This window comes from Macadamia integrifolia, chromosome 9 (genome assembly GCF_013358625.1).
Source record: "Macadamia integrifolia cultivar HAES 741 chromosome 9, SCU_Mint_v3, whole genome shotgun sequence".
Taxonomy (NCBI): domain Eukaryota; kingdom Viridiplantae; phylum Streptophyta; class Magnoliopsida; order Proteales; family Proteaceae; genus Macadamia; species Macadamia integrifolia.
Genome location: NC_056565.1, coordinates 33,908,159 through 33,927,876, shown reverse-complemented (window position 1 = coordinate 33,927,876; position 19,718 = coordinate 33,908,159). Strand labels below are relative to the sequence as shown.

At 36.0% G+C, this 19,718-nt stretch overlaps 3 protein-coding genes and 1 long non-coding RNA gene across 4 annotated transcripts in view; 3 read left to right on the top strand and 1 right to left on the bottom strand.

The window, feature by feature from the left end:
• Positions 1–5,607, bottom strand: part of LOC122088987 (dehydrogenase/reductase SDR family member FEY-like) — a 31,662-nt gene extending 26,055 nt beyond the window's left edge. The window contains exons 1-2 of the mRNA XM_042658393.1: positions 5,283–5,607; positions 4,841–4,961 (exon numbers count right to left, since the gene is read on the bottom strand). Coding sequence (XP_042514327.1) covers positions 4,841–4,961; positions 5,283–5,599 — 438 coding nt within the window. The 5' untranslated portion in view covers positions 5,600–5,607. The remainder of the gene's footprint in view (positions 1–4,840; positions 4,962–5,282) is intronic.
• Positions 5,608–9,924: 4,317 nt separating this feature from the next.
• Positions 9,925–12,143, top strand: LOC122089840 (putative caffeoyl-CoA O-methyltransferase At1g67980). The gene is made up of 5 exons (XM_042659554.1): positions 9,925–10,119; positions 10,210–10,295; positions 10,440–10,584; positions 11,472–11,609; positions 11,712–12,143. The coding sequence occupies exons 1-5, from the start codon at positions 10,066–10,068 to the stop codon at positions 12,015–12,017; spliced, it is 729 nt and encodes a 242-aa protein (XP_042515488.1). The 5' UTR covers positions 9,925–10,065; the 3' UTR covers positions 12,018–12,143.
• Positions 12,144–14,216: 2,073 nt separating this feature from the next.
• On the top strand, positions 14,217–16,334 carry LOC122088438 (putative caffeoyl-CoA O-methyltransferase At1g67980). Its single transcript, XM_042657708.1, has 5 exons — positions 14,217–14,390; positions 14,478–14,563; positions 14,843–14,987; positions 15,099–15,236; positions 15,933–16,334. Exons 1-5 carry the CDS (start codon positions 14,331–14,333, stop codon positions 16,236–16,238), a joined length of 735 nt encoding a protein of 244 aa, XP_042513642.1. The 5' UTR covers positions 14,217–14,330; the 3' UTR covers positions 16,239–16,334.
• Positions 16,335–17,869: 1,535 nt separating this feature from the next.
• Positions 17,870–18,991, top strand: LOC122088813. The gene is made up of 2 exons (XR_006143158.1): positions 17,870–18,649; positions 18,723–18,991. It is a non-coding gene; the product is annotated as an uncharacterized LOC122088813 (long non-coding RNA).
• Positions 18,992–19,718: the final 727 nt, after the last annotated feature.

Sequence of the window (19,718 nt, the reverse complement as noted above, 5' to 3'; positions counted from 1 at the left end):
AAAAGATTATTTTACAGCTCTTTTGGATTTTTGTAATGTTTTACCATAATAAGATTCATGGATTTTTTAAATTTGAGAAAAACCACAGCATTTGAAAGTTGAAAATTTCCCCTACAACTCAAAATTCAGTTTTTGTTTTATAACTAGGGGGTTGCCTTTTATCCTATTGGAATTTAAATTTTTTAACTTTTTTATTAGATTCAAATAGGGGATATTTTTTAATTTATGAATAATATCTTAAGTAAATGAAATACTCTTAACTGATATTTGGTATAAATAAAGACCACACAAGATGAGAAAGACCCCAGCTAGTGAACAACGTCATTCAACGCACACTAACATATTTGGGTTAACACCACAAGTACCATTTTGAGTGTTTTTTTGTGAAACTATTTCATGGATTAGTTTTAAAAGGTCAAAATTAGGCTATACACAAAAAATAGGCATAAAAAAAAAAAAAAAAAAAAAAAAAAAAAAAAAAAAAAAAAAAAAAAAAAAAAAAAAAAAAAAAAAAAAAAAAAAAAAAAAACTTCTAGGGATCAAAACCAAGGTTTCCACATAAACCAAAAAATTAACTGGTTTCCCAGAAACTTCATAGGTTTCGACTAAGATTTACAACCTTGGCAACAACTAACCCTTATAATATCATGAAATTGGCATATAAAGGCTCTGTCAGATTGTCCCCAAAGATATCATAGCACAATGTTCAATAAGATAAAATAAAATATGATTAATGGTTGAAATAATGGTAGCAGGGTTGGAAGGATGGAAAAGTACTATTTATTTATTTATTTGATTTTTATTTGGGGAGGGTAGGGGATAGTAGTTGAGGTGAAACTTTAATCAAAAGGGCCATAGCAACTTCCTTCAGAACACGTCAATTTCCTTTTCTAACCAACTAGAGAATACTCAAAGAGATTTCTTGTGGGAAGGCAAACACATAACGAACCCATGTTTTGAATTGACAAATGAAATGTTGGTGTGCACTCCAACCTTTTGAAGATGATTTTTTGACTGAGTTTGGCAAAAGTACTCAACTACTAAGAAAGCAGGAAGAGTACTAAACTTGTCCCTGTGGATCCAGATACTTAAACTTCGAAGTACAACTATCAAGGACAATTTACAACACTAAGAGCATCAAAACTCTTTGATTAGAGAACCAATGCAAAACTCAATGAAGTTACATTTCAACATTAGTGCCTGTTTTCATAATACCTGTTGATGGTTACAAGATTTTGTTTTCAATGATTTTTATTTGTAATGGGCTTAATTATAAAGCCCAAATTTTAGGTCCATAGTGGGTACATGAATTTAGTCTTTTAATTACTATATTCTAGTATGTGAGTCTTATTCGACTTGGGAGTTAAATAAATAGTTCAAATCTAATAGTTTATCTAGAGTAGTCTCATTAACGCTAATCTAGTTAGTGTTAGTGTTCAAGTCCATTAGGTTACTTAGTGGTCATTTAATTCTGTTAGACTATATGTTTAAAGTGTTAAAAAGCTCACTCAAACACTACTTTTAAGTTTTATATAAGGATGTAACCCCATATCAAATTAAATAGTTGAATAGAATTTGTTTGGGAAAGTATGCGAGTGGAGTGAAATCCAAGAGTTGGATATCAGGCTACATGTACAGTATGCACAAAAGGTAAGAGAAGAATGAGAGTTATTACTTTTAGGCACCACATTTTTTTATTCATATTTATTATTATTATTTTGTATAGACAATTGTGGCATAACATTGATTATTTGGATTTTCTTCTTAATGTTGTTGATGTAAAGTGGATCACCCTAACGTCACCACAAGAACTCTTCTTTCATTGGTCGGTTATTGCTTTTAGGATTCCTAATTGCGCAATGCCAAAAATAGTCCTTTCCTATTGTCTGCAGAGTTATAAGGAATTCAACCTAAGGATTTGCACTCTGCAATGACATCTTAAAACTGATCCATAAAATATGAGCTGATAGAGTCATGAGCAAATCGAAATACAGATTAGATATCAGTCCTTCTGCCCTTGCAGTTTGGGGCTCTAACATTCCAACCATCTAGTCAAAAGCCCCCCAAAAGTAGAGTAATCAAATGCTAAGGTGCATTTAAATTATAAGAAGTCCATGCTAAAGGTTTGGTTATGTAACTTTATGTGCCAGCTGACTAACTGAAGTCTGAAGCACTAATCCTCCTCCTTTATCAAGACTTGAATTATTAAGGCACAATCAAATCCATCAATACATTGTCCATAAAAGTTGCTTTCAGTGCAGTGGTTAACCTTGTCACTATTGCTCCTTAGTGATCTTAACTTTGAATATCAGTAAGTGCCCATTCATCATTCTAAATGTAAATACATCTCAAATAAAAAAAGTCACCGATCTCATAATCTGATTATCCTGCTTATATGTCCCAAAAAACTCAACCTTTAAATTAAATCAGATGGTCTATTAACCAACCAACAGTTTTTGAATGGCCTCCAGTCCTAGGTTGATGCAACCATAATGCATAGTAAGAAGAAGTCTAAACAGTCTGACCACCTGATCTAGCTATTCATGAAAACACTACTTTGATGGCTCGATCACTTATCTATAAGGTTTCAAGGACATCAATAGGTTCACGTTGACCATTAGTTGCATCAACTCCTGACGATGCTACTGAGAATGTATGGTCTGTGTGTAATATGTCATAGGAATTCTTTCCTGCTCATGTCAATTTTGCTTTTCCATTAACAGAATTTATATCCTGTTTTGGTGAAAGAACAAAAAGAAAAGAAAAACAGATGGATCAGGGAAATAAAAACTAGAGACAAGATGAATGTAATCTTAGATTAGACCAATTTCCAACCTAGGAGAAGCCTTCTGAATGAGCTTCACACTCAAAATTGGTCTGCCCCTAAGCAAATGTACTGAGGATAAAGCTAATAACAAAAGAATCCACATAGTCTCATTTTTTTCAATCTTTCGATCAGCTAAGAAAAATACTTAATATGGAACCATAGTTGTCAAGGTGAAGCCTAGGTGCCGTCTAGGAGTCCAAGTGCCTTCTTGGACAGCATTGTTGATGAGACAAAGGCAACCACTTTGGATGCCTAGGCATCACCACGTGGCCTTATGACAGCATACCTAATATTGTATCAGTTTTTTAGCACTTTATGTTTTTAGGTTGATTTTGTTTATTGCTTTAATTTTGTTGAATATGCTTATATTAATTATATCCTAATCTTTGATTAATATGTTGGTTTTCTCATATTAGGCAATTACTTAGCATAATTATATCATATTGCATTGATGTGGCTTCTATGTTGCATATAAAGCATAATTATATAAAATTATCATTCTTACATTACATGTACTGCAAGTCCAACACCTTGGATCTCCTAGTCACCTTGACAACCATGTATAGACCATTTAACCTCCTTTCTTTTTCCTCTCTCAGGAAAATATTTATCACATAGTCACTAATATTTTCTCTTTTACTGCTGAGAAAATACTTGTTTTGGTGCTTCTAACTTCCATGTAGCAGCTTAGTTGGTGCTCAAACTTTGTGGATAGGCCATATCATCCATGACTCCAATGGTAAGTTTTAGCCTAAGCGCATTACACCATCTAACACAATCAATAGGACAAGTTTGGACAAGAATTAGAGAGACAATGATACGAAGGGGGAAAAACCCAATAAAAAGTGGGTTACATGATTGAATTTGGCTTCAAATTTGACACATGAAAAGTTCAAAGATCAGAATAGCCAAATCACCATCCACTTCTTGGATACATAGAAATATATGAGGCTGGAGGATAAAGTTGGGCCAGGAAATTCAACATGTGGACAATCCAAGGGATGGCCAGTCTATACAATAAGGTGGATTGCCTCACTAATTGGAACATAGGAACTTTGAAAATGAAGAACATAAAGTTAGTCGATAAAACTAGACCAATTAAGAAGCATGTTTGGAAGAGCCCAATTATGAAATGGAAAATCATCCAAAAAAAAAAACAATTCATGAGATGAAAAAAGTTAAGTGGATCAATGGTTTTAAATGGTAAAGCAACGTATAGGAAAGGAAAATGAAGGTAATTGATCATATTCATCACAAGGTGGGGGCTGATCAAGATAACTGCTGCTAGAAGCATATCATAGACTAAGCCCATGATTGAGTGAGCTTCTTGGGCTTCTACTTAGATTCTGAGAAGCCAGCAGCCAGCAGCTTCTCCAGATGGGAAGCTCTAAAAGGTGAATGCGTTTTCACTCTTGGAATCTTTACCATCAAAGGTGAGGAGCATCTCCCAAACACCCCCCCAAAAAAAAAAAAAAAGTCATATGGGCTTCTGCTTCCCACGTATCATCTGGACATGAGAAGCCTTTGCAAATATGCCCTAGTATATCCCATCTGCAAAATTACCTCACACACGTATGTATGCTGCCTGTTTGCAAGTGGAAGATAAGAGACAAGACTGCCTTGACAATGTACCAACATAAGGCATAAGAATAGTTTTTTATCATAGAAAAGTCAAATTCTATGTGGAAAACAGATTGAATTGTTCAAAATTAGATTGACAGTAATCATCAAAAAATTAAAATTGACAGTAATCATCAAAAAATTAAACAGACTAATCAAAAAAGATCAAACATTCGATTTTTTTTTACCAACTAGATGAGCTGGAAATGCAGCATACTAAGTGACATGCTATAATTCCCCCCACCCCCACAACAACAAAAAAAAGAAAAAAAAAAAAAAAAAAAAAAGGAGAGAAACAGATAGACTTGACCCATGTATCCAAGTACCTACAAATCAAAATCCTTCTCTATCCAATGGTTCTTATACATGTATATGTCTGTGGGTAGTAGATACCTCAATGTTTAGAGGGAGTCCCATTCCTGACCATTCATTTTGCCACTTCTGGATCAACCCATGAGCTGCCTTGGTGTTCCTCACTGCCATAACAACGTGTGCCCCCGACTCTGCCATCTGCCTGATAAATCAAAGGAAACGCATGTTAGCACTTCACCATCACCCCCATATGTTGAAATAGCCAACATATTTCAACGTAGAAGAAACCATCTCACCCACCATAACCCTCCCATTATAGAGAGAACAAATGCAAAACCATTAATGGAAAGTTAAGACCCAAATGACAGAAAAAAGAAAGTGGCATTTAACTAGAATAGTGCGGTTGTATCGGTTGATCCGAAACAAGGTCTCAGCCCAGTATGACAGAGAAAAACAGAGGAAAAGTGAGATAGAGATCAAATTGATGAATAGGTTCAAATGTGATGAACTGGAATTAATTTACCTTGCCATTTCGAGGCCAATTCCACTTGTGCAGCCCGTTATGATGCAGGTGAGATCGTTGAGCGGAGGCAAAGGCATTGGGTTCTCAAGATGGCTCGCCGTAATCCTTTGAAAAAGAAATTCGTATATCACATAGAACCACCCTCTCAGCCATTCCATCCATCCAAGTCCTTGTTTGCGTTTCTCAGTCGAAGATGAAGAAGCAGCAGAAGGAGAACCCATCTCAACTCTCTCTCCTCTCTCTCTCTCTCTCTCTCTCTCTCTCTCTCTCTGGGACACTCTGTCGATAAAGATTCTCTCTTTCTCTGTTCCTGGCATTTTCTACTCTAGAAGACTTCGCCACCGAAAGTGTTTCAGTCGTTCGTTTCGCCTATGGCTGGCGCCTGGCTAGTAAAGCACATCATATGGGATATCGTTTGATTAGAATCTCAACTTGGGGTAGTCATGTCACCAATCATAATGACACTAAAAAAAAAATACGGTGTCTTATTTCCTAGGAATATAGAACTGTCAATCTCTCTTTTTTTTTTTCTTGACAGAGAATAAAATTCATGAACTAAAACCGACAAGATGGAACCTCTTGCCGAGGAAGGACATATTTACAAAGAAGGGGGGAATTAATCTACCAAGTTTTTGAAAGCCAAAAATTTAAATCCCCTCGAAATGAGTTTCTCTATTCAATTTCTTTCAATAATACCAAATGTTTTATCTTAAATATCGATACCATTTCATACTAAGAAAGTATCATTTTTTCAGACCAAACCATACCGAATCTCTTTTAATAATTTTTTTTTATTAGGACCCTCGATGAAGTTTCAATATGATATTTTGATACATTTTTGTATTGATATCGAATTGATAACCTTACACATGAATATCAATAGGGGTGGATATTTTATATTTCACAGGGGTGAGTGTTATTTGTACCCCCTCCCCTCTTTGTGGATCGCTGTAGGGGCCATGTGATTAGAGATCATTCTTAATTTTTTTTATATACATATAGGGTAGAAATACTTAAATGATTTGACGAAGGAGAAGAACAGAGCCCCTATGTTTTCAAGAAGTAAATATTTTCATAACCCTAAAAACAAGGGATATAGTTTGGGACGAGTGGAAATGCTAGATGGAGAGAGCTCCTTTTTTTTGGTAAAAGATGGAGAGAGTTCTTTCTCCAATATATAGAGGGGTAAAACATTGTTGTATGGTCATGTTGCCCTTGCACTTGCATGGGGACCAATGAGATCCTGCATAGAGGTATCAACATGTATGAGATCTTTTATTTCTTAAGGGGTGGGATGACAATTTTGCATGTTTCTTTCATGGAAAAAAAAAATGCATGTTTCTATGTATGGACGCAAAAGCCAAGCCACCAAGCACCGTTCTTTTTCCCCTACTATAACACATTAACACCTATGGACCATGTACATACACGACCATATATAAAAATTGATCATATACAATAGCCTAGTCATTTGGCATTACTTAAGTCTAACTGTTTTTTCTTTTTAATTGGAAGCCAAGCCAGCATATATTAGGTAACTCAAAAAAAATTTCTCACATGGATATGTCAAGCTATTTTAATTATCTTCACTTATTTTGTTCATCTCAGTTTTCAAGTTTATTTAATACTATATTTTTGCATAAAAAAGTTTTGTGCGTATATATCATATATATTTTTTGCTAAGAGTGTGCATATATCTAGATATACAGATAGAATTGAAAGGTGATCAGACAGGAATAGCTCTATTTTTATTTTTTTTGGTGCTAACGAGGGGTTTTTAGGCTTTCGGCTTGACTAGTCTCGTGGGTCTATATTGACCCCACAATCACATGGATTGGTTCATGTTGGGACTGAATGAAAATCATTCAACTTTCACCGAAAGCAAAGGTAAGTAGCCCCAAGAAGATAAGAGAAATCGAACTCTAAACCACACGCTTCCTAAGGCAAAGGCCTATTTCCAACTCAACCAACCCCTTAAGACTACTTTCTTCCTTCATTTTTCAAGGTAGAAGGTGAATCCTTAATTAATTAATTTTTATAAATAGTAAAGCGAAGGAATGAGTTTTTTATTTTTTTGATGAACTTTATTCCATCAAATTCTATGTCCATTCTATACCAAACAATCATAGACAAAGTAAGTGTAGGTCAAAATGATTTAAACTAGGGTTCTCAATCAGTCAGGCCAATCTGATTTCAGTTGAGTCTAATAGGTCTTCCTCACTTTAGAACTTTGCACAGAGACCTGCCCATTTAAATAATCGATCTTCATAGGTTAGGCATGGTTTCATTTATAAACAATCGATCATGTATCGATATTTACTTAGGCTACCATTAATTGGAGTAAACGGGCTTGAATGGGCCTTAAACGGAGAAATGGGGCATTTATCTCTAAACAGGCTTTAAACGTATTGAGCTGAATAAATGGGTTCTAAATATGTTTTAAACATGTTGGCTTAATCAAGCTATTAATCAGTTAGTCCCGATTGGATAGCACTCTTGCACTAGGAAAGAATGAATGTTACTTGGGTCGGACTTGAGCACAACACATTTAATAAATGAACTGTATTAGTTTCGGGTTTTCCTAATCAGGCCTGCCGATGCAAGCCTAGAACTGACACCCCTAATTAAATTTTTTTTTTTTTTTTATAAGTTAGTAGTGTCCTTCATCATACATAGAAGTTGTTTTTAATTATCTTTTGAAGTTTTATACCCTAGATTTTGTTGATCTCTTTTGGGTTTATCCATTAATCTCTTATTTCCTTTTTAATGTCTTATATGCACTTATTTCTTCGGTGATGAAGTGTATTCTGTATTAATCTATCAATATGTAGAAAACTTGGAGGCCATTGGGTCTCACAAATTGTAAATGTCACCATTCATCTAACCTGTGTTAGGCATCCAGCCATTGAAATTGGGCTTGGGTTCAGAAAATTCAAGCTTACTTCAAAAGTTGGGCTTGAATTAAGGCCTTGGGTAACATGTAATTCCTGGGATATCTTTAATTAACTATGAGTCTATGACATTGAAGGGCCGTAAAAAAAAGGAAAATTGCCTCATATCTACTTAGATGATGAATAAATTACGAAACTAGTAAGGTTGACCATATTTTATACCTATTTTGTAATTAGTGTTTGAATCTAGTAGATCTAGGAAATTGTCCTTAAAAATAAACCAATATCTTGCTGATTGTGAGAACAATTATTCTGAAGGACAATCCTCCCCTCGGAAGAAAATGAATAAGAGACTGCCACTAAGATTAGGTGGTGTCACCTGTGAAGGTTTGTCATGTATATAAGTTATGGGAAAATGGTTTTCATGGGGGAGTATGACCCCTGCACCCAAATAAAGGGGGTGAAATGACCAACTTATCTCCCATGAAATGGAAATGATGCATCCGTGGATGCTTCCTCATGCATTCTCTTTAGCCCTCATGCACATGTAATTAGGGAATCGCACCCCCTATAAGACACGGTTTCCCATAAGTTATACAGCGAAGGGAGTGTTCCAAGAGAAGCTGAACACGGCCTAGCTCATTAGGATCTTCATCAACTCTATTTGGCAATGAAGCAGATGGGTCCAGAAGGAATCATTGTGGACGCCATGGGACCCAAGGTTCCAAGGAAAGCAAATATTTAGAGAATATTAATTACATTCTATAGGTAATAACTCCAGGGGAACGAAGACATAAAACCAGAATGAATCCATACATAGAAAAGAAAACAAGGAAAGTACGTAGATATTAAAAGAAAGAATATCACAATCTACAGCTAATTAGTGTGGAGGAATAAATCTAGAATGAACCACTACATGGTAAGAGAAAACGTGGAAAACAATTATGGAGAGAATATTACAATCTACAGCTAATTACAAGCTATCACAGAGCTCCCACCATACGCTGGCAGCATCTTGGTATGCATCCCACTGGCGTCTTTCCAAACAGTCTAATGTGCGCAACCTATAAAACCAAAAAAAAAAAGTCTAATTTGCAAGGGCTGGTACACTTAAGAGGATCTCATTTCACCTAACAATTTCTACATGGTACATGCATATATCCATCATTATATGTACCTCATGCCAGACATATATGATTTTTTTTTTTTCTGGGGTAAAAATAATTTATCGAGATACATGAAGAACACATTAATTGGAGTTACAAACTTTCAAAATCCATGAAGTGGAGTTTGGTCACGTGATCTTATATGGTTTCTTAACAAGGGTCACGTAAAACACATGACTAGTAGGGTACCACATGCTGATCATGTATTGAAAGATAAGGACAACCGAACTAAGAGGGTTTTGGTGAACAAAATTTGGCTACTGAGTGGATTGTATCTACTTGGTTGCAACTCCTGCTGGCAGCCCATGAAATGGAATTATACACTTTCCCCCTTGTTCACAAATACCCTTGTATTCTAATTGGAAGCACATGATTGAAAGTAATGTAAACGGAGAAGCGGAAGGAAATATTATCCATTTTGCGTTAAGCTTTTTAAGACCTTATTTAGAGTCTGTAACCTCTGTAGTGAGCATGAGGTGCGGTGAGCATCGAATGATTGAGAACATCTGGGCACGTGCCCCAAGAGGCTCCAGCTATCCTATGCTCCCTGCACCAGTGTAGCTTAGATGTTGCAAACGATTTTCACACCCTTATTTATTGCTTCTTCAACTTTGCCATTCCTTTCCCCTATATATATCCTTCATTATCTTCTTCAATCCACCCTTCAATATTCTTATGTTCTTCTTCTATTCAAAACAAAGTTAATTTCTACAGAGTTTTCATGCCATGGGAGACAGAGCTCGTCGTAAGGGCATCCTCCAAAGTGAAGCTCTTCACCAGGTCTCTCTCTCTCTCTCTCTCTCTCTCTCTCTCTCTCTACTGTGTTTTAGTCGATCTGGGCATGATCGTCATTTTGTTCTTTGTTTGCAGTACATCTTAGAGACTAGTGCTTACCCAAGAGAGCATGAGATGCTCAAGGAGATCAGAGAGGAGACCATTAAGAAGCATGGCATTTGGTAAGTCCATCAAAAATTGATCACAGTCTTTTTCCTTTTCCTATTTTATAGGGTTTATGATGCCAAAGAATCTTTCTGTTTCATATATATGTATTGGGTTGTAGAAAATTTGGTTTAATTAATTAAAATAAGTTGATGTTGCAGGAGTGGCATGTTAGTTCCAGCTGACGAAGGACAGTTCTTATCCATGCTTTTGAAGATCATGAATGCCAAGAACACATTGGAGATTGGCGTTTTCACTGGTTATTCTCTCCTACTTACTGCTCTTGCATTGCCAAATGATGGTAAGGTGGGTAGGTGATCTGATTGTTTTGTATGGCAATAATGATATTTTTTCTACCTAACTACTTTGTTTCCAGTTTCATTTCATAATTCATTTCCTGTTACCTTTTAATTCGATTGGAAAGTGGAAACTGGTTTTAAACTATATACTGGTAGACTGGTTCTAGAATTGGCCAAGGGCATCTTCCTCCTAGGGGTGTCAATTGGTCAGTTTGGATTGGTTTTGGTGTGAGAATGAGGTCAAACAAAACATGATCCAATAAGGGTGCTTCTGTTTTTGTTTCAATTTGATTTCAATTTCTAATTTTCTTATCAGTTTATACTGGTTTGATTTTGGTTCACCATTTTTTTTTAATGAATTTTCGGTTGGTCTCAATTTCTTATCAGGTCATATCGGTTTCAATCTGTTTTTTCCTTTTAAAGTTCGGTTCAATGTCTTCTTGATTTTGGTGTGATTCAGTTTGGTTTCGATCTCACAAAAGCCCAGCCTTAAATATAATCCAATACGCCCATATAGGTTTGATGGTTCGGACTAGGGTTTGACATCCCTACTCCTCGTGCGCCCTTGCATCCAGACATAAGGGGTGGAAAAATGATGCCCTACCCCTATGAAACCCAAAGATCTCACTCCTATTGATGCCATGTGTGCTCTCATTGGCCACCATGTTGGCGTAGAGCCATGCAATTAGGAAGCATTCTTTTCCCGAAATACTAATATCAACAGGATCCGAATTATATGGAAAAAAGAATTTTGTATGCTTGCTTGTATCTACGCCCAGAAACAAGAGGGTGTTAAAAGATCACATGCCCTCTGCTCAGATGTCTCCGCATTGGTGCAATGCCAGCACAAGTAGACAACGTTCTCTTGCCCTAATTATATATATGTTTTGGCAGATAACAGCGATTGACAAAAATAGAGAGGCCTATGAGACCGGTTTGCCGTTCATTCAAAAAGCTGGTGTGGAACATAAAATCAACTTTATCAATTCAAATGCTCTATCAGTTTTAGATGAAATGCTGAATACCAACAATGTAAGACTACTACTGTTAATGATTCACGTCCTCGATTAACTTCTGTTAATTTTATGTCACTTTCAGTATTATGGTTAAACCATATTTTAATTAACCTTGCAGGATGAGGTAACTGGAATGCAGTTATTTGACTTTGCATTTGTGGATGCTGATAAACCTAATTACATTAATTACCATGAACGATTGATGAAGTTGGTAAAGATTGGAGGAATCATTGCCTATGATAACACATTATGGTATGGCTCAGTTGCTGTTGATGAAGAGGATGTTGATGATTCCAATGAGATTTTCAAGAAATTTAGAAAGGCTATCGTGGATTTAAATACTTTCTTGGCTTCTGATCCTCGTATAGAATTATCTCAAGTTTCTATTGGTGATGGCATTACCTTGTGCAGACGCATTCGCTAGAAATGTTTTTCTTATAGACTATAAATAATGGAGTTTGTATGGGACTATACTTGTTTCCTGTTTTTTTTTTCAACCAGATAAGAATGTCGTTTATGGATTTGAATGAAAAACATGTTTTTGAGTGAAGGAAAAATTTCATACAGCTAGAGACTATTCGAAGTCGAATTTGCATAGATGAAGAGAGAAAGAGGTGGAGAGCAAGAGAAGTTATACAAATCTATGGAGAACTCAACCTCGTAAATCAGCTCACAAGATAAGGGAACCCAAGACCATATCAATCAACATCATATCTCTTTCAAAAATGATATGAGATAAGTCCCCATATGACAGATAAAATTTATCAGTACTTATAACCAAAGAAATAGAATCTCAAAGGTGATTTTGGAAAATACTGAAACTTAGAAAGGTATTTGTGAACTCTAAGGTGACGTAAATTATTCAATTTTTTTTTTGTGAGTGTGGGTACCGGGTTGCAGCTAAATGTATTTATTTATTTATTTTTCATATGATTGATATGAGAAACGTAAGAGAGAGAGAGAGAGAGAGAGAGAGAGAGAGAGAGAGAGAGAGAGATGCTTTCAAGCCTTTTCTCAAACAACCAAACAATTCGTGTTACCTTCCATCAAAGCAACCAAAGCAGCAGTAAGAGGCATTTGCTTTCAAGCCATTTCTCAAACAACTCATTCCTCAATTTGGACTTGCATGATAATCGTTATGTTTCTATATTTTTTTAATTTTTTTGTTTCTAAGAATATAAAAGAATATAAATTTAATTGTCAATGTCGATTCATTGTTTTATTCTTGATAATGAATTGGGATCAAAAGGTTGTTAGGAAATAGGGGGAAAAAAAAAAAAAGAAATAGTTGTCTTTAAGAAACTTTTCTATCCTAAAAATAAGAGGGAAATGTAAGGGGTTACTCTTTAAAGAGTATATGGTTAATTTGATGGGTAACGAAGTAATTTCATTTAAAAAATAAAAACCTCCAATACAACTTCAACCAACACCCCACCACTTCCTTCATCGCCAACACCATCATCATGACCACGACTACCTCCACGACTACCACCACCACGACCACTCCTCCACTCCCACGATGACCACGTCCTCTCCTCCACTGCCACCATCAAGTTCTATGCCAAATTTTTAGTAACATTTTGTAAATTTATATAAGTTTCATATACATAAGTTAATATGCACTTAATAAATACATTTCTATTTCTTTTTTACCTTAGAAATATAAATTACTACATGTTATCAAACACATATTTTTACCAAAAAAATATGATCTAGAAACAAAAATACAAAAAATCTTTTCACGATCAAAATTTAGTCCAAAAAAAGGAAGGTTGTCATGCATGCCCTTACTTTCTTGGAGATAGATAAAGAACAAAGTTGGGACAATTAGCCATTGCCTGAGTAAATTTTACAATTTCAATTTGTGATCGTTTGAAATACTTCTCCACAACTTCAAAATATTAGTACTCCAACAAACAGATTGAAAAATGTTAAAACCAGTTTCCAAAATGCTCTACCTCTAAGATCACATTCAGAAAGCAATTATTGCCAAGATTTCTCCTATGTTTCCACCCCCTCTTTCTACAGACAAAATTGCAGGGCTCCTTAAATGGATGCTTTTCTCTCCCTGTTTCCATCTCAATATCAAGTGGAAGGTAATCGTTCTACTACAGCAGCAGCACAGTTTAATTAAGATTATGAATTTTAAAACTTTTCGGGGGTGCCCTTCTTCGTGTTTGGGTGCTATCCAACCCAGATGCACTAATTAATAGCTAAACAGGTTTAAAGCACATTTATAATCCTTTTAGACCTCATTTAGAGCTGATTTATAGATAAATGTAACATTAACCTTTTTAAAAGCTGGTTAAGCTCTCAATAATTGGTAGCCCAATTAAAGAATGCTTTAACCCGAGAATCACACCACAAGGTCTTAAAGTGGGAATGACGATTACCCTATCTAAGAGAGACGTGGACGGACCAAAATGAACCGCAATGCCCATCACAATAAAGTGTCTCTCCCCATTTCAACCTCCACCACATCATCTCCCACCTTCTCATCAACCTTCAACTTATCTCTCCCCACAATTTTGCTTGCTTTATCACCTTTTGTCTTTTTATAGCTAAAGTCATTCGCCACTCTAATTATGCTTCTTCAACTTTGTGAATTCCAGATTTAGTACTTTCCTTCTTTCCTTCTTTCCTTCAAACCTTCAAACCTTCAAACCCTCAAACCCTCAAACCCCATCCCCTATCAACATTCATATTTTCTTCTATTGATTAAAGTAGTTTTTAACCCATGGCAGACGCAGGTGCTTCTCGTAGTAAGGGCATCCTCCAAACTAAAGCCCTTCATCAGGTCTCTCTCTCTCTCTCTCTGCTGCCTTAATTGTGTTTTAGTCTATTGTCTGCAGTGGGTATCACCAATTTTGTTCTCTGTTTGCAGTATATCTTGGAGACTAGTGCTTACCCAAGAGAACATGAGCTGCTCAAGGAGATCAGAGAGGTCACCATAAACAAGTATGGCTATCTGTAAGTCCCTACCTAACCTAGAACTTGCGACTTATTTTGATGATCAGCTTTTGTACACCCTTGTTGCCGAAGAATCCTGTGTCAAGACGATCTAAAGGTCCTAGAATTGGCATATTCGAGGAATATCCCAACGATTCTGGTATTTTTATTCAGGAATCGTCCATAATGACTCGTCAAAAATTGAGATCAGTGACCACAGATTCCGATCTGAATCGGCTGACACAAAATCTTAAAGATCTAGATGACTATATATATATATATATAAATGTTATGTTGCAGGAGTGACATGCTAGTTCCAGCTGATGAAGGACAGCTCTTATCCATGCTTTTGAAGATCATAAATGCCAAGAACACATTAGAACTCGGGGTTTTCACTGGTTATTCTCTCCTAGTCACTGCTCTTGCACTGCCAAGTGATGGTAAGGTAGGTGGGTCAGTGCTCTCTTTTCACGCCAACCAATATCTGGGCTTAGAGATATGTATGCTGGTAGAGTTCTGTTTTTTTTCTTCTAATTATATATATATGTTTTGGCAGATAACAGCTATTGATAGAAATAGAGAGGCCTATGAGACTGGTTTGCCATTCATAAGAAAAGCTGGTGTGGAGCATAAAATCAACTTTATCAATTCAAATGTTCTACCAGTTTTAGATGAAATGCTGACCACCACCAATGTAAGAGTACTTTTGATAATTTATTATTATTATTATTATTATTATTATTATTATTATTATTATTATTATTTTTGGGCTGATGAGGAATCCCTCAACTTGCCTGGTTTTATAATTCAGCCACAATTAACCTATGTAACAGATTAGTTATGGGGAGATTCGAAATGGAGGTTGTTAGATCAATTAGGGTTTTACAATGGACCCTAATCGATTTCCATATAGATAACTTGAATACGATAAGGAATCAAAACATGAATGCTTGAATTAAAACACAGGTGATTGATTTGTACCTTTCACCTAGTATGCTGAAGACGATTGATGGTTGCTCCCAATTTTCCTCTTTTAGCTATGGATCTTCTACAGTCTCTTAGACCTCCTTGGTTCTCTCAATTCAGTGGTAAAGTAAGAAATAGTGAATAATGGCTGTAGGGACCCAAAATAATACTTTCCTGCACCACCAGAAACCCAAAACCACAATGGATTAGGTAGCATATCCCAAAACTTGAAAGTGAACTGCACCGATTCATGCAATTTGAATCTCACCCATTTAATCAACCCGAAACTTACAGAGATGTCTGATAACACACAACACCTTTGGACCAATAGAGCTACATTTGGGGAGTTGAGTAGTGTAGATGATTCTTATAGAACTTTTTGTCCATTTTAATGTTATTGTAAGTGATTAAGTAACATTTGCAGGATGATGATGATAAGGTGAATGGAATGGAGCTGTTCGACTTTGCATTTGTGGATGTTGATAAACCTAATTACATTAATTACCATGAGCGATTGATGAAGCTGGTAAAGATTGGAGGACTCATTGCCTATGATAACACACTATGGGATGGCTCAGTTGCTATTGATGAAGAAGAGGTCCATGAAAATTTGAAGGTTAATCGAAAGGCTGTCATGGATTTGAATACCTTCTTGGCTTCTGATCCCCGCATAGAATTATCACAAATTTCTATCGGTGATGGTGTTACCTTGTGCAGACGCCTTCGCTAATTTTATTTTTGTGGTGCATATTAGTAGGAATTATGTTGATCTAGCTTCCATCTATATGAGACTACTTATTATCTCCTTTTCTTATTTTTATTTGTATTTGTATTTTTCATTACATAAAAAATGATTTTTATTTATTTATTTTATTCTTTTGGGTGGGGGTGGGGGTGGGGGCGGGGGGGAGGGATTGGATAGGAAAAAACATCAAATAGTAAAATCAAAAATGGCCTATTGCAGTTGGTGAGGTTATGGTGCCATAAGCTCACGTTCACCAGGAGCTCTTAGAGTCCCCCCCCCTCTTCTAGTGTACCCATATAGTAAAACATCGATTACTAAAAGATTATTTGACATCTAAAACATCAAAAAAGTCCACATACACATATTGGTGTTTGTTTTTCTCAAGTCGTGTTGGTAAATAAAATTTCTATATTTTTTAAGTCATAAGAGAAATAATACAAACAATTTTCTTTTCCAGACATCAACTTAGTCTGATGGTTTGTACATGTCCCATTGAAACAGGTTCGGGGATTAGATCTCTAGTTAGAGTCCTCCCAATCACATTTCCAAAACCCCCTCCCTAGCCCTGCACACACCTCACTTCTATCCTGATCGACATTCCACACATAGGGAAACCATTGTCATATGAGAACTTGATCTGTTTTCCATTTTTTGTGGGGTAGAAAAGACCTTCACTAAACGGTAAACCAAACTATGATGCGTCCAAAGCATCTTTTTTTCTTTTTTGTTGGTAAAGCCAAAGCGTCTATTGACGGTTAAAAGGAAAAGTCTCTCTAAATATGGGTTGTAGGATTCCCCTATATCCGTTTGATTTTTATTTTTTTCCTTTCACCTCCACTAAATGAATAAAAAATCATGCTAAGTAAGCATATCCTACTCCTAATGTTAAGATAACCCAAAAGTTGAAACCAAAATGAATAAGAAACTTAGATAGACAAAATTCCAACCAGGACACAAACGTAGCTACTAAATAATTAAGGAATATGAGAAAAACTATGCTCATAAAATAGAACCAAACTTAATTGGTTAGAGGAATAGAATCATAAGGGTAGGAGTGAAAAAATTCACACTAGGTGGGTATTTTCAAACCTACCCCCTGAGAATCCATTCTCTTGGTTGTTGTCATAAAGTTGTAGCTACAAGCAGCAATGGAATTATTTTCCATAGAAAAAACCATACAAACATATATTTTTCATATTATCAACGTCTTCAGTTATTCTAAAATTCCTCTAGTCCACAATCTTAACAGCCATGGTGGCCAAGGTAACCATGCAATTCAATCATCCACCAATTAAGAAAAACAATAGATTTATGACTCCAATTCCCTCAATTAACTCAACCATTATGGAATAGAAATCAATTATCTGGAATACAATCTAATAAATCAAATTAAATCTTATTAAGAGATATTTGGTAAGTCACTTGATACTTAATTAATCATGTGTGCCACATTAATGGATATAAAGTTGTTCCAATAGAAAGCAATAGTGCTAAAAGACAACACAATGGCAACCGTGAATATTAGGTTGAGTCATGATGATTGGAAAGTCTGTAGAGGAAGACAGAATGCCAAAAGGAAATTCTTATAAATGAGTTATTTGAATGATGAATAAATATTTATCGCTCACTAAAGGAGGAGGGTAATTCCGTTGCATATTGGTACTAATCGGGTATGGAATAGATATGCTTATCTTTGTTCCTATGAGTTCTATTATTACCAAAGAAATTAAATAAATATTCACCCTTGCTTTCGAGATAATTCAAAAGATATAGGGAGTCATCTCAGAAATGATAGCATTCAAAAGATAAATTAATTAAGGAAAAATTACAACGCCACCCCTTGGAGAACACCATAATTATAAGACCACCTTCATTTGTTTCACCAAATTATATTCAGACCCTCTACCGTCCATCACTAATAAGAAATATATCTTATATGCTGATGTTAATAATTATATTTTATTTTAAATATCACAATACCCTTATAAAATACGTATCTAAAATAGCCTTGGAATAAGATACTATTGTTTTCACCCAAATCGATGGATTTGCTCTTATTCCAAGACCTAATTTACCGTTCTTCCAAATCGTGAGATTTGGACCATTGGCGATCGTTCAGGCAGTGGCGGCGACGGACGGCAACAGACGACGACCTCTCAGCGACCAGGCGAAACCCCTCTCCTCAGTTGATCAGGTTCTAGCTGAACACTGCTCAAGAGATCCATCCTTTTGACTTCCCACTGAGGATAGAAAACCACTGCGTTTCTTCTCTACAGGCGGCAACTGCTACTGTGCGTGCAACCGGAGCTCGTTCTCTGCAGGCGGCATCTACTCTTTTTACTTTTCGGACTGAAGAAGTTCTCCCAGCGGAGTATTGGGAAAACAGTCACAAGAAGGTTTGTTTCTTTTATTTGTTTTTGGTTGATCTGTGTTCACTGGTTTTGAATTAGTCTGTTTTGTTACTCTTAGGTATACTGATGTACTGCATAAGGAGGAGCAGACCGACAATGCCCTCTGCCATGGTTTTAACATTTGATTGTTTGCAGGCGGCAACTGTTACTGTGTTCACTGGTTTTGAATTAGTTTGTTTCATCCCTCTATGGCCTCTGTTATGGTTTTAACATTTGATTATTTTAGGTATAGATTGGTTCTAGTATGAGAAATATTCATGTAATTTCTCTTTATTTCAAGAGCTTTGACTATTGATAAATGGAATTGGTAGAAATGCCTCCTTACAATGGTTTGTGGATCTCTGATTTGCTTTCCGCTTTTTTCTTTCCTTTTGATTTTCTTAAAATGACTAAAGTTTTGGGTCTCTGCTTCTTGCTTTTTCTTTCCCTTCGATTTTCTCAAGATGAATTTTTGATGAAATGGAGCATCATTAACAATTTCTTATTGTGTCCATGTTCAATTGTTTTCAAAGTATCTCTTTTCTTTTATTCTTTTTTTCAGTGTTGCTTTCTTCCTATCTTTGACAATTTCTTCTTGTACAACTTATGACACTGTTCAATGGTTGGTGTCTTGCAAGTTCCAAGCCCTTACCAACCCCTCTCTCGCTCTTTCTCTGTGTTCTTTCTTCACTGCAGATTCCATCAACTCCATTGCATGATTGAATTTTGCCCCGCCTCCCCTGCCTAGAAGATTTTACACCACCTCTTCAACATGTAATTCTGTATACCATGTAATTCCGATTCATTTTTACATATAACCTAAGCACAGAAGTTGGAATTTGGTGGCACTTGCTTAAGCCTGAGAGTTAAAAAAAATAATAATAATAAAAATAAAAATTCTCACCGGCGACCTAAGATGGCAGGGATGGGAAGCACACTTCTCACCGGAGACGAAAAGAGAAGTATTTACCGGCGATTATCCTATCTATCTCGGCTGGAACTTGTCCGAACTCTTCGTCGCAGATGTATGGAGAGGAGGAGAGAAGGAGAGAGATAAGGAGAATGAAATGGTAAA